Here is a 14,020-nt window from a genome sequence, read left to right as displayed (position 1 = left end):
GTGATCTTGACAACACGGAGCTCATAGGCAACCCTGGTAAGAGCTATTTCAGGGGCAGGAGCTGACGCTGGATCTGAGCATACTGATGACTACATGAGGGAGAGAGAGGAAGTGGAGACAGTACCTGCAGACAAGTGCTTGGAAAAGGAGGAAGGAAATGTGATACTTGCTGGGAAGGGGTGTGGGGAGTCCAGGGATGAGTTTTTTTCAAGACAGGAAATATTACAGCATGTCTGCAAGGTGATGAAACTGGTCAAGTAGAGAGGAGGAACCCGGTGATGCTAGGGAGAGGGGCCTGTGGGAAGGAATGGCATTCAGAATGCAGAGAAGGCATCGACCATAGAAAGGAGAAGAGATGCTTCCACCATTTCAGCTTGATGAAAGGAGGACAGTTGAGTATAGAGGCAGAGAGGCTAAGAGGCTTGGTGATGGGATGATGGGGGAATTTCCATTCCATGTCTTCCAATTTCTAAATCAAACACAGATGAGGCAAGTAGGAGCAAAGCGGGAAGACATGAGGACTTTGAGAGAGAGCAAGTCACCGTTCTGAGAATGGGACTGGCAAACACAAAACATGAAAGTCCTTCTGAGCCCTGAGGTGTGCCTGGATGAAGCCGGAGATCATAAATCTACAGTAGTGCATGATCTGCCAGCTTGGTGACTCTCCCTAGCAGCACAGAGACACTTAAGTGCAGACACACAGAGGACAAATAGCTGGGTTCACACAAAGCTGGGGATTTGCCGACTATTGTGGCCAAGGGAAGAAGGGCCAAGAGTAACAACATGATGGATGGTGACTCTGAAGGCCTGTGGAGAGGAGAGAAGTGAGAGATACCAGGGAGCTGACCAAGGACTGGACCAAGGTCTTGAGAATAGAATTTTGCCGGGCTTAGGGTCTGGCCTGGAGTAGGTGCTCAAGAAATGTTAGTTGATTAGGCCACAAGGGAGGCCACGGGACGGCTGCAATACTGCGACCGTACGCCAGGGGGCAAGAGACGACAAGAAATGAGTCCGACGGAGCCCCGCCTAAGGTTTGGGGGCCTGTGGTCAGAGCTCCAGGGACCCTTCAGCCGGCTCTAGGCTTCCCTAAGGCATGGGCGTGAGTGGTGCTGCCTATCAAGCTGAAGCCTACTGTTGGTACCACCAGATGGCTGGTGGGGGTGTGTAAGGCAGGAGCAGATGAAACCATGAGCCCCAAGACACAGATAAGGGAAACGTCCTTCATTTGTGCGAGTCCTGTGCTCCTGGCCCATGTCCGGGCTCTGTCCAATGCCTCAGCCTTGAGAAACCAGAAGAACACACTCTAAGTGTTCTTGGGCACCCTAAGCCTATGTCCTGGCCCTGAAGAGCCATCAAAACTCTTTCTTGAGGCTGGTACCATGACATAGACCTCACAGGCTGGCCCCAACCTAGAGGGCCCCCAGAGCTAAGTGTCCCAAGCCTGGAGGGGGGTGTGTGCCATGTAGACCATCTAGCCATCTGTTTATTCATTCACTCCCTCATTCATTCACAGTTCCTCTGCCCTTACTGTGTGTCAGTGGAGGGAACAATTATGCCCAAGAGGAAAGACTGGGGAAGGGCAGTAGTCAAGGCCAATGTCTGACCACTAGCTTGGGTGACCGAGGGGATGCAGGTAGGTGCCAGTCCCTGAGAGGGGTCAGTGAAGAGCCTGTTTTTTGCTGTGTAGACTTGAGGTGCCTGAAGGACACCCATGGGGAGATGTCCAGTGTGCGGTGGGGGCCAGGGGGCTGAGGAAGGGGAAAGTAAAGCCATTAAAGGAGGAAGTGGGGCTGAAGGGGGCCCAGAGGGGACACTGTCCTGGGCATGCTTGTGAGTGGAGCAGAAAGGACCAGGACCCGAGTGGACCAAGAGGAGCGGGGCTGTGAGTGTAGGAAGCATCCGCAGTATGTGGATCCTCTCAGGGACCAGGCACCCCTCTGTGTCTTCATTAGCACTGACGACCAGGCCGGGTGTGTTGGGGGAGCCAGACTGGCATTTGTTCGCTCCTTCATTCATTCGTTCCCTGGCTCTAGTCTCTGCTCTGGAGCAGGCCTGTCATCTTTGCCCCAGATGTTCCAGAGTCAGCACACGCGCAGGGGGTTCGAGTGATTTGCCCAAAGTTCCAGAACAGGTGGCAGACAGCAGGTAGAAATGTCAGCTGAGAGTTCCATGTCTTGCTGTCCTCAGCACCACATCCCACATGGAAACTGGTGGGCATGGCCCGCAGCCCCCTGAGGGGAAAGAACACAGGAGCAGCACTGAAGTGGGTGGCCCCCCACTCCTGCCTGGGTCCCCCTCCTCCCGGTGCTCAGCTGAAGTCACACGCCATCTCAGCCCAACTTTCAGCAGCCCCTCTCCCACCGACCTTCCCCACAAGCTGCTGGGCTAGAACCCTAAATAGATTACACAAACACTTGAATGCACGGTTCTAAATACTGCAATTTGTCTGTCCTGTCTGTTGACCTTTGCCTCCGTACCTTTGACATGTTTTGATTCCGCAGGGTTGTGGGTTTTGTTTCATCCACAAGGTGACCGTGTGGTTAATTACCCTTTGACCTCCAGGGTCAAGGCCTCCATCTGGGCAGGAAACATCCATGGCTCTGGAAGTTTTGGGCCTCTTGGCATTTAGTCGTTCCTGCCAACTCCCCCGGCTCTCCTCCCACCCCCATCTCCCTGCAGGGCCCCTGCCTTTTGCGTGCCACAAAGCCACTGGCAGGAGGTTCATTGGGGCCACCACCGGGGACACTTGCCAAGTCAACCTACACTAAGCACCTTCCTTTCCCCTCACTTCGGTTCAATAGGAAAGTGGCAAGGCAGGGCACAGGACTGTACCTCCTCTGCAGGGCACTTGGCGGGTTCTGTGTAGCCTCATCTGAGCCCCGCCCTAAGAAGCCGGAGGAAGGGCTACAAGTTTACTGGTTCACACTGAGAAGCTTACAGGCATATTCACCTGAGCTAAATGTTAGGTGAACAGAGAAGGAAGGCTCTGCTAGGACCCCGGGTCCGGGGGAATGGGCCACTCTTGGCCCTGGGGACCGCCTGGCCCCTCCCAGCTCTGGGAAGGCGACCAAGGAGAGGTGACTTCCTGCCTGATGGCCTTCCGCAAGGAGCTGGGGTGTTTTAATGCAACTTTTCAGGTGACTGCTAAGGACTTCAGGTACAAAGATGTTCATTGGGACATTTGTAGAGGAAAGGCTCGGTGTGCAAGACATGGTATTCTGGGGGCATCCAGGACCTTCCCTGTAGCTCGGTCTCCAAGGGGCAATGCCACACGTGCAGCGGGAGCTGAACAGAGACACAGATGCTCTGAGTGAGGCACAGGCAGGGCCGGAGGGGGGCATGGAACACACCAGAGCTTCCCGGCTGAGCTCTGCATCATGGGCAAGGGTTGGAAACGCAGAGATGGGAGGGAAGGACGTGCCAGGTGTACGGAATAGCGACAGAGACCGGGGCTTGTGACAAACCCAATGGCTTAGCACGGGAGGAGGGACACGCAGCTGTGGAGGAGGAGTGGGTCCATACCCTGCCAAGCTGAGAACTTGGATTTGATTTGATGGGCAATGGAGAACCACTCACCAGCGTCTGGCTTACCCAGGAAAGCTACACTATCCCCTGTGAAACATGAAATTGGGTCCCAGCTACAAAGCAGAGGGTTTTCACTGGAGCTGTGGTCGCCCAGTGGACAGCTGGGGCTGGGATTGTGGGCTCTGTCCTGAAGCTGGAGACAAGTTTGGGCCTCACCCTGGTGAGAGAAGCTGCAAGGCGAAGCTCCCATGCCCACCCTGCCCTCGTCCCCTCTGCACGGTCTTTCTCTCTCACCCTTCCCTTCCTAGTGATTTTGGCAGAGCCGAGCAATAGTCATACCCCAGAACGTTCTTTCACTCTCATCGTCTTCAAAATCCTCGGGACACTGGAGATGCTGCGGAGGACATCAGCTGGGGCCGTGCTGTCCGTGGGAATGCTCTTCCTCTTCATCGGGGGCGTTCAGGAGCAGGGACAGTTACAGATCTGTGATCCTGCAGGAGACACATGATAGTGAGCTGCTGAGTCTGTAAGTGGAGTATTGCGTTACTGTCCACACTGCGTGTTGCTCAGTGAGAGGCTGTGCTGCCCACCGGGAAAGGAGTTGGTGTGGCGGTCGTGGCAGCTGTGTCCGGAAGCTTGGCCATCTGTGGGCCCCTGAGGCCCCTCAGTCATGTTTTTCCAGCCCCCAGAACCCCCCCCCCCCCGCCGCCACCAACCCACAGAGAAACACAAGCAAACATGGCTTGATGTTAGAAAGGTCAACAAATCCACACTGAGCCCCCGTTGAGTCTTGCAGGGTCGTGGTAAGGTGACGATGGTCTCAGCCAGGGCCCGCCTTCCTGACAGCTTTGCTGGGGCGGCCCACTTTGGATCTTGGGTCCGCTGGTGGCTGTGTGGTGGGAAGGACCACCAGGGCCTGGGGCCACTGGATCTCCTGTGCAGGCAGCCGGGCTGAGGGAGGAGGCCACAGCTGTCCCAGGACAGGTGCAGGCAAGGCCGGGAAATCTGGAAACAGGCAGCCCTTGTAGGCCAGCCAGTGAGGAAAGTGTGGCCAGGGGCCGAAGCACAGAGCCACTGCCTCTTGGGGGCCACCCAGGCAGCTGAGCCTGGGGTGTGGGGGTGTGGGGGGATATCCTGGGAGCAAGACCTGCTTTGCCTTTGGAGTCCACCTTCCACTGGATCTGCGGACCCTTGGGCTGCTGGGGAAACAGCTCAAACTCCCCAGAGCCTCCTGGACCAGTTTAGTTGAGCACAGAGCACGAGGACGGCCGTCGGTCTTTCCAGTTTGAGGCCTGGCCATAGAAGCTCCTTCTGGGACCTGTGTTCTTGACTCAAGTCTTGCCCGAACTTCTGTCTGCCTGAGGCCTCACCCCTCAGTTCATGCCTGCTTCTGATTCCATTGTTGCTGAAGGAACACCAGCCACCCCTCGCCCTCAGGCTGTCCTGCCCTCCTCCCCGCGGGCCAGCCCTGCCCCCTGCAAAGCCTGCGAGCACACAGCTTTCTCCCTGGCTGCGATCAGCAGGACACCCTCTGGAGCTAGGGCAATTAGCTCTCACGCCCGGGAAAACGAGCCAAAAGGTAAGTACCAGCCGGCCCCACTTAGAGCCCAAGCCCAAGGCCTCGGCCAGGGGAAGCAGGAACGCCTTGGAGCAGGGACAGCCCGCAACTGCCAGAGGGGCTGCACAGGAATCCCTCACCACGGTTTGCCTTCAGTAATACACAGAACACACTGACAGCCGACCGTTCTGCATGTGAGCGCTGGTTCTGGGATTTGGGGCCCCCGTTCCACCCTAAAATGGGATGTCCTTATAGCTCTTCCTGTGGGGGTGTCTGGGCAAGAGCAGACCCAGGCAGCCTGCCCCTCTGACCCTCAGGCCACCTCATCCTGGGGCTGAGCCAAGAGCTAAGGAGTTGACTGAAGCACAGCCTAAGGTAACCGCAGACCTTCCCAGTTCAGGGTCCTTGTCTGAAATCCAGGGGGTGGTGAAGGCTGAGTAAGGTGGGCGGGCTCAGACCAGTCCTGGCCCCGCCAGGCACACTCGAGACCTGAATCCAACCAGTAAGCCCAACCAAGTGCCTCCAGCGTCATCAGCTTTTATGGTGTCTTTCCCGAAGTCTCTTCCAGCCCCTGTTTTTCAGATGGAGAAACTGAGGCTCAAAGAGCTTAAGTGACTTGTCCAGGGCAGAACAGGGCGTCAGCTGGGTCTCGCGGGAGTGTGCCATTCTTAGGGCCTGCCTGGACGTGTACAGGCAGAAACGAGGCAGGACAAAATCCTTTTCCTGTTGGAAACAGCAGGTGCAGCTCTGGGAGCTCCACAGTAAGCCCGAGCCTGCCCCGTGCTCAGCTGACTCGGTAGCCTGAGGGGGCCTGCAGTGCCAAGTGCCACCCGCTACCCATTCACGCTCCACCAGACAGCTCCCGGCCTCTGAGCCCGGGCCAATCTGCACGCCAGCGCAGCCTCTCGCTCCCTCGCAGCCTCTCCACCACAGCGTGGTGTGGACATGTGGGGTCCTTCCTGCACTATCTGGCAGGAGGGGGAAGGCGGCCTCCTGAACAAAAGAGGCAGCTGCCAGTGCAGGAGGCCACGGGGTTCCTGCCAACATCCCCAGGATGCCCGTCTCCACTTCCAATTCTGATTCTTGATTCTCCAGAGTCAAGGTGGGTGTCAAGACTGGCCCTGGCCTCTCTGTTTCCGTCTCTGTGGGGCAGCCCAAGAAAGCTGGTTCTTGCAAACGTTGTGCCCCTGCTCAACACCGTGGGCCCAGGAGGGACTCTTGCAAGTGAGCCTTCAGCTGCTCCTTCCCAAGGCACATGCCAAGAAGCCAACAGCCCCTGTGTCTTGGTCAGCTCAGGCTGCCATCACAAAGTGCCACAGATGGGGGGCTCCAACCAAAGGCCTTTCTTTGTTTCTCACAGTTCTGGAGGATGGAAGTCCCACATGAAGATTCCAGCGATCTAAGTTTTATTCTGATATGTCTTCTCTTGGCTTGTAGGTAGCCACCATATTCCTTTGGGCTGATAGCACCTCTAGGTGCACACAAGGCGAGAGGGGGAGCAAGCTCTCTGTGGCTCCTCTTACGAGGGCACTGATTCTATTGTGAGAGTCCCACCCTCATGACCTCACCTACACCCAAGCACCTGCCAAGGGCCCCACCTTCGAATACCATCACATTGTGGGGTCGGGCTACAATATCGGAATGCGAGAGGGACACATTCAGTCCATACCACCCTGATAGAGATCAGGTTTCCCGAGGAGTGCCAAAATCTTCCCGTGGGCCTGGGGCCTCATGTGCCCCCTTTCACTTGTCATTGGAGACTCGGAGGGGGGGTTCCTTTGCCTGATTCCAGCAATGACTCACTCTTATGATGGACGTTAAAGGCTCAGGAAGACTTCTGATAGGGTTATCCAAGTGCCCCCTCCCCCCTCCTTGTCCCCTGTGAAGATAGCTGGGACAATGCTCTATTTGGCGTTTGGCCAGAGAACAAATCACTTCTCCTCCAGGAAGTCCACCCTGGAGGAAAAGCTATAGGCAGGAGAGAAGGAACAGGCAAGCAAAGCATCCAGGCTCACCTTGGAGGTGATACATGAGGCAGAGCACGGTCTGCATGGAGTGGGTAGCCTCTATCATTTCTGGGTCCCAGAAGTCAATCACAAGTTCACAGAGAGTTGCAATGAAAGACGATTTTTATTAAGCACTGGAGCTGTGATTATTTCAGTACAAAGCACCTATGTTCATCTGATTTTAGCTTCCCACCACTGGATTGCTGTTCCCTGTGGTTTCCCCAACACGACTGTGAAGGAGATGCAGGGCTTGGCCATCAAGACCAAGGCTTTGGACCTTCTGGGGCTTTAGTACAGGACAGCTTCCTATTAGATGGCAACCCATGCTGGAGAATGTTTCTTGGCAGAAAAAAAGGTATTTGAACTTAAGCAGATTTGGCAGCCTGCCGGCCCGTGGAGAAACACACATGTGCCAGGCCAGGAAGGGTGGGGGCTGTAGCGGGGCTGTTGTCACACATTAGCACACTGGGGCCACAGGCTGCCTCTGTGACACAACTTTCAAGAAACAGGCTGTGCTCAAACAATTGCAAACAGAACTTATAAGGAAAGAAAAGAAAATCCCCCCACCCCCCAATCCCTGCTCAGGGGACTCTGAACCTTGGAATCCCCTGGCCATGCAGGCCTCATTGGCCTGTCTGCCCCTCTTCTCTCAAGGTTCGGTACGATAGTACCGCTGGTGCTGGTGCTGGTGCTGGTGCTGGTGCTGGCGCTGGCGCTGGTCCAAGGAGGACTGTTCCATGGACATGAAATAGCTCATTTGGCCTGGTGTATATCTGGCAGGGTCCTGGAAAGCCTCTGAACCTGCCTCAAGAGCTGCCACCTGCTGAGAAAAAGGAGGACAGAGTGAGACACTCCCTCTAGTCAGAGTCAGCAAGCTGCTGAGCCACAGCTCTTTGGAGCACAGCCTTACACGGTGCTGGGAGAAGGCATAGCTGGGGACCCTGGCGTTCCTCTCCTCTCCACTCTGTCTTCCAACAGCATCTTGCCTTAAAGAACAGCAAGAGTAGCCACGGGCTCCCCCACAGTTATCTTCATGCCTTTGGGTTCCATGTCTGGCCCTCCCCAGCCCAGATTCCCTGCCAGCCGGGGCTCACCGAGGGCTCGGAAGGTCTCTCCCTGCTCCTACCCTTGGACCTTGCTCTTACTCTGCTCAACCTAGTAACTTCCACACTGAGCCTACTCAGCAGCTGTCTGGCTTACTTGAAGAATGTGCTGGGAAAGGTAACAACCACTCACTCTGAGCTGTACAGTGGGGAGCAGGGGCAGACACAAAGGTGGTATTACGAAGAGTAAGCCCAGGGAGTCTTCCATTTGAATAGGAAGGACCCCTTTGGCTGGGTTCAACAAGTGGAACCCAGGGGGTGGAAGAGAAGACAGAGGAACAGAAGGAGCAGATGTGTCTGGGGCCCCAGGGAGTGGGAGGGCCCAGGGAACAGTGGAAACGAGTCAGGGCAGAGTGTGGGGAGCCACTGAAGTCTTGTGGACAAAGAAGCTCTCACACGGTCCCACCCGTGGCTGCTCCACTGCACTCTTGCAACCACCTTCCAGGGGTCCCCCCTTCTCCACTCCCTTGGGATATCTGCCCAGCTTAGTCTTGGCTCTGCTTCTAAGGGCTCATCCAGATGAAGGGCTTCACCAGAGTCTGCCTTGGGAACTGAACCATAGGTCCACTGAGCATCTGGTCTCTTCGTGTGGGCAGGCCCTGTGGTGGATCAACTTTCTGGAGGACTGGCAGTCCAGCTGGTCAAGGTGTGTATGTGAAAATAATCACACCTTTAGCCATTTAAAATATCCAAACTCCCTCAATCTGCCTTAGCCTCCTGGGGTTTTGTTTTTCTCATTGTTGTTAGTTTTAAAAATCAGAGGTTAGGCTCCATTAAGATCTCTAAAGCCAGAATCAAAACACCCTTTCTAAGTGTTATAGTCAGATGGAGAGTCTATGGTCCCAAGGGGGGCTTGCTGGGGGTGTATCTGGGAGCAAAAGCCAGTATGTGACTGCCATCTGGACCAGCTGCCAACCTGAAACATGACCATTGCAGATGGTCCCCGAGGTGGGGTCCGCCCTGTGATACATGGAGCACCCTGTGAATGAATACCAAGCACATTCCATACAAGAACCGTTGGTTTATTTTTCAGCACAAGGAAACACACCCACTCTAGGCCCTGGATTTTGTAGAACTAACGATCCACAAGTTCAGAAAGGGGCCTGGGCTCGGGCAATGAGCGCAGTATACGGCATGACCCACTCTGCCCAGGTAACACATGCTTGAGGAGTGTTTACAGCAGATTGCATTTAACATTCATGAGGACAGCTCGCTTTTTCATGGAAACTTAAAGGGAATCTTTTTACTCAACGGTGTGTGTGCCGCCATCATACAAGCAACCACCCTCAAATTTACTGAGCTTTGAAATCTGGATTTCACACACAGAGCGGACTCCTGTGGTGTGTGCCTTTCGGGGAAGGGGCCCATGCTGGTCAGGTGACAGGACATTCTCCGTGCAGAATGCCTTGACCTGGGCTGGGGGGCAGAGGAGAAAGGAATGGAATACCTGGGGCCAGGTGGCTTGGTCCTGCATGGTGGTCTGCTCCCTGGAAGGCCAAGTATTCACTTGCAGGTAGAGGTGATGCTGTGAATCTGGTGGCTGTTGCCAAAGTTGGATGTAATCCTGCGGGGTCTCCAAGGTGATTAAGGTGGACTCAGGATTTACGGGAGACCGACGAAAGCTGGTTATACAGCTTGGGTTGTACACCATTGGCTGCGGATCCCTGGACACACCCTGCTGCTCCATAGGAAGGAAACTAAAAGAAACACGTTACAGTGACATGGATCTGGGAACACTGACCCGGGACCCACAGCCTCGCCCGTCAATAGGTGCTGAGGGCACATTTGATTTCGGTGGCTAAATCAGGATTCGCTGGTTTGTACTCTCACTTTGCCCGAATTAAGATCCCACTTGCCAGAGTCAAGTGCTTGGCAAGATTGAGATAAATTAGTCTTTGTCTCAAGTGGTTTTATTGGTTTTACCTGGACGGTCCTGATTCTGCCACAAAGGTGAGCTCTGGGGCCTTGTGCAAGTCACTTCACCCACCCAAAGTCAGTGACTTGCCCTTTGTTGCTGAAGGCGCTAAGAGCTGAAAGGGGCTGCTGGGCCAGTTCCTGCCTGCAAACCCAGGGCTCTCTCTACAACCCTATGCCTGAGGCTCTTGGAATAAATCGGGACTTCTGAATCCGTACTTTCCACAGGCTCCTCCAGTGGATTCTGATGATCAGGCCAGCGGGAAACGTGGCACCGACCCACCCACCAGACGGATTAGGGTCACTGATCCTATAGGGAGGCCCCGAAGGACCTTTGGAAAGTTCTGGAAGGCCCACTCAGACAGCTGGCATTCATTCAAAAACATTTACTGGGCCCCAAGCATGTGGCATACAACCCCTTCATTGTTGAGCAGAGCCTTCTCTTTCGGGTATTTGGGACCACAGACTTTTATCATTGAGCAGAAAATGTGTTCGGGTCCTCAAACTTAGTCCTTCTGTGATCTTAGTGTTTTGGAATCCAACAGCCATCTAGCAACTGTTTCACACCCACTTCCCTCATAGATTGTCAACGCTATAGAGACCCCTTCGTCTGGTCTGTTGTGATCACTAGGCCACAGTGAAGCAGGAGATGAAAACTGGGAGCCCAGGAGTCGTTCAGCGACAGGCATTTGAGACTTTGCTATACGCACCCTGTGTCATGAGACAGGGCTTGGGAGGACGGAGCTAAGCCATTTTAACATCTGTGTGCCGATTCCCTAGCCTGGGAGCATCCTTATCTCAGCCTCCTATATTCACAGAGACTCCTGTGTTCCACCAGCGCGTGTTTGGCCATGCACTGTGCACGTGGAGATGGCGGCCGGTAGCCCCAGAGCAAGGCGGGTGGAAATGCCCAGCCTCTGATGGGGAGGGGCATCTGATGCCCTGTGGGCAAGTCACTTATGGTCTCAGGCACAGCGTCCAGACATGAGAGGAAAGCAGGGACCAGAGCCCTTATCACCGTCCCACACCCTCCTTACCTATGACTGTTACCTTCGGTGCCCCTCAGGGTTTCATTTTGATAGTAGCCAGAGGGCTGCTGTCCAGCTACGAGCTGGACGGGAAGGACGGTGGGCTGGGTCTGCATGAATGTCATCGGCTCCTCGTAGAGGGGCATTGCCACGTTGGCCTGGCCCTGCAAGTGGACCTGCAGCGTGTGGTTTCCCAGCAGCGTATGATGCTGCTGGGGCTGCTGTGTATGCCGCTCGTGCACCTGCTGGAACTGTTGCTGCACGTATGGGACCTGCGCCTGCAGTGATGCCTTCAGAAAGACAGATGGAAGGACCTCAGTGCCCGCAAGGGCCCTCCAGAAACCGACCGAACCCTCCCGCCTCTGTGTGCCCAGAGTGGAAGACGACAGCGACCCCGGACCTCCAAGTGAGGTCAGGGTGACATCTACGCATCCGTGTGGCCACGAGTTGCAGCCACACTCCCAGCTGCCGGACACTACTATCTGGAGCACAGGTACGCATACCTGGGCATGCATGTCAGGGTCTCGTTCACCAAGATTTTTATCTCAGGAAAGCAAATTACAGCCAAGTGAGCAGCCACTACCCCCTCAGGAGAACCAGGTGAGCCCCAGTGTGTATGAAAATGAAATCTCCTTTCAGCCCCACACTTGAAACAGACTGTCCATACCTGGTTCAGGGTGTTGCAAGGCTCCTGAAGCTCCTGAGGGCATTTGAAAGAGCGGGAAGAACATGAACCAGACGAAAGTTTGAACTCCTTGAGATCTGAGAAGGGCCCCTTCATCCACTCAGTGCGTTGTTTCTTGGGCACTGGCCCCAGAGACTGGGACTCAGGAGTGGCAAGGTGGTGTGAGGTGGTTGGCTGCATCTGGAAGGACATACAGCACCATGAAGGTCTCATGTGGAGGCCACACCTGTTGTCAGGTCACAGGACATGCTGGGCACAGAGTGGGACTGCCCTGGGACAGGTCCCCGGGGAGCGGTGGCTACACAGGAGCCCCATCTGCCACCACCAGGGCCTAGCTGGGCCCACCTCAGTCCTTACAGCCAAGAGACAAAGAGCACAGCTGTATGTCCCTGCAGAAGATCTTGCAAACATCCTGTGCTGCCCCGGTGCAGCTGCTGTCAGTGCGAGCAGAGCCTGATAACTCACTGCTTGAAAACTGTCAAGGCCCCCTCTCTCCTCTACCTTTGGCCCCTCACTTATGTGGAACTGGCCTCTGACCTGAAAGCCAGAACTCTGCATCCTCTGAAGCTGCTCCTTCACCATTTCCAGTGCATCCTGCTGGCTCTTGATGTTGCCCTGCAGCATCTGTGTCTTCTCTTCTAGCTGTTCCCTAAACTTCTTCATCAGCTCCAGCTCCCGCTTGTTGATGTATGATGTGATTGCTGATGGTGGCTGTGACAGCTATGGGGAGGAATCGCCTGGGGTTCAGGGAGAGGGACACCAAGTTCTCCAAATCCTCCCATGCTGTTTCACTGCCACATTTGGAAGGACCAAGGATGAGAACGCCGGCACCCTACTCCCTGAGGCACTCATCACTAGAGAGTCTGAAGAGAAGGTTAGAGAACCCAGGAAGTCGAGATCAGAAATGGATCAGTGGGGATCACTTAGTCTGAGTTTTTCCGCAGGACATAAAGCTGTGGCATTGGCCCCAAAGCGTGAGGCCCAAAGTCCTCAGTGGAAGAGTCAGAGCGCAGTGGGTCATATCACAGATGAGACATATGGGAAACATCTACCAGATGCCCCCATCAGCAGGCGGGAAGAAGACGGTTCAAAGGGCACTTCTTTTGTTCCAGACACTCTTCTAAGCACTGCAAGGCAATTCACGGATCTGACCTGCCCAGTGTCCTCTAAAGTGAGTACTACCCACACACAGTTATGGTAGAGGGAACAGGGGCCTCAAACAGAAAAGGAAGGAGACAGAGAAAGAAAGGGACACATTTGAGAGAAATTAAGAGAGTGGACACAGCTTCTCAAACTGACCGGCTGAAAGTGGAGGAAAGAGGCAGGTTTCTTGGGAAAGAACAATCTGTAAAAGCTATTATTTGCCGTGATCTGGGCTAGGCACTGTGTGTATGAACAAGATGAGGGAGCCACCATCCCAATATTAGTGATGAGGAGAAGGTCATAGACACGTGACTGCTAGAGGACAAAAACAAGACTCTATTCTACCATACTGTGGCCTTCAACCCTGTATGGCTAATGGAAGCACACAGCTGAGTTATTAAAAAGACACAGAGGAAAAAAACATGCAAGCAGTTTTTCGCACTTGAAATAAAAATTATACATGTATGTTTAAGCCACTGAAAATTGTCCAATTGTCTTTCTTTGGCTATAAAGTATATAGATTTTCACATAAGAAAGTGGGCATTTGTCAAGCCAAAGAAACAAAACAAACAAAGAAAACCACTAAACTTAGGACAGGAAGCGACAAACCTTCCAGGTTATCACATCCACCTCCCCATCCTCCAAGCAGGAGTGTTTTCTCTGCTGTCCCTGGCAGATGAGCTCCCAAGCCTGTCTCAGACCGGCCCATTAAAGGAAAGAAAGCTCACCACCTGGGGGAAGTGACCTAATCCATCTGAGAAAGGCTTTCTTGAGGGGCATGGGAAGCTGCCTACCCTGAGGTGCTAGATCTCCACCCTGGTTGGATCCACTGGAGACTCGTCTTCCACTTCAGGAGCGTGACAGCCACGTAGCTACTTGGATCAGGCCATCCTGTCCCCTGCCAGTCTCCCTCCTCCAGAACCTTCCACTGTGACTACCATCCCATCACTGACAACATGACATTTCCTAGCCTCTTTCCATCCTGGTCTCCATCTTCTGGATACATGACAGTCCATCAATCCATGGCACCCCAAAATAAGCCCAATACGCTACCATGG

General features: G+C 54.4%; 1 protein-coding gene across 6 annotated transcripts in view; it reads right to left on the bottom strand.

Annotated features, from left to right (window-relative positions):
* Positions 1-7,194: 7,194 nt before the first annotated feature.
* The window catches only part of PASD1 (PAS domain containing repressor 1), a 93,110-nt gene continuing 86,284 nt past the window's right edge, over positions 7,195-14,020 (bottom strand). For 4 of the 6 annotated variants that reach the window (XM_025460727.2, XM_025460730.2, XM_025460729.3 and 1 more), the window contains exons 13-17: positions 12,357-12,539; positions 11,802-11,999; positions 11,144-11,424; positions 9,640-9,889; positions 7,195-7,912 (exon numbers count right to left, since the gene is read on the bottom strand). In XM_025460727.2, coding sequence (XP_025316512.1) covers positions 7,739-7,912; positions 9,640-9,889; positions 11,144-11,424; positions 11,802-11,999; positions 12,357-12,539 — 1,086 coding nt within the window. In that variant the 3' untranslated portion in view covers positions 7,195-7,738. The remainder of the gene's footprint in view (positions 7,913-9,639; positions 9,890-11,143; positions 11,425-11,801; positions 12,000-12,356; positions 12,540-14,020) is intronic. The other 2 variants (XM_025460732.2, XM_025460733.2) reach the window with 2 other exon arrangements.

Source organism: Canis lupus, chromosome X (genome assembly GCF_003254725.2).
Source record: "Canis lupus dingo isolate Sandy chromosome X, ASM325472v2, whole genome shotgun sequence".
Lineage (NCBI taxonomy): Eukaryota > Metazoa > Chordata > Mammalia > Carnivora > Canidae > Canis > Canis lupus.
This window is presented reverse-complemented; position numbering and strand designations above follow the sequence as displayed.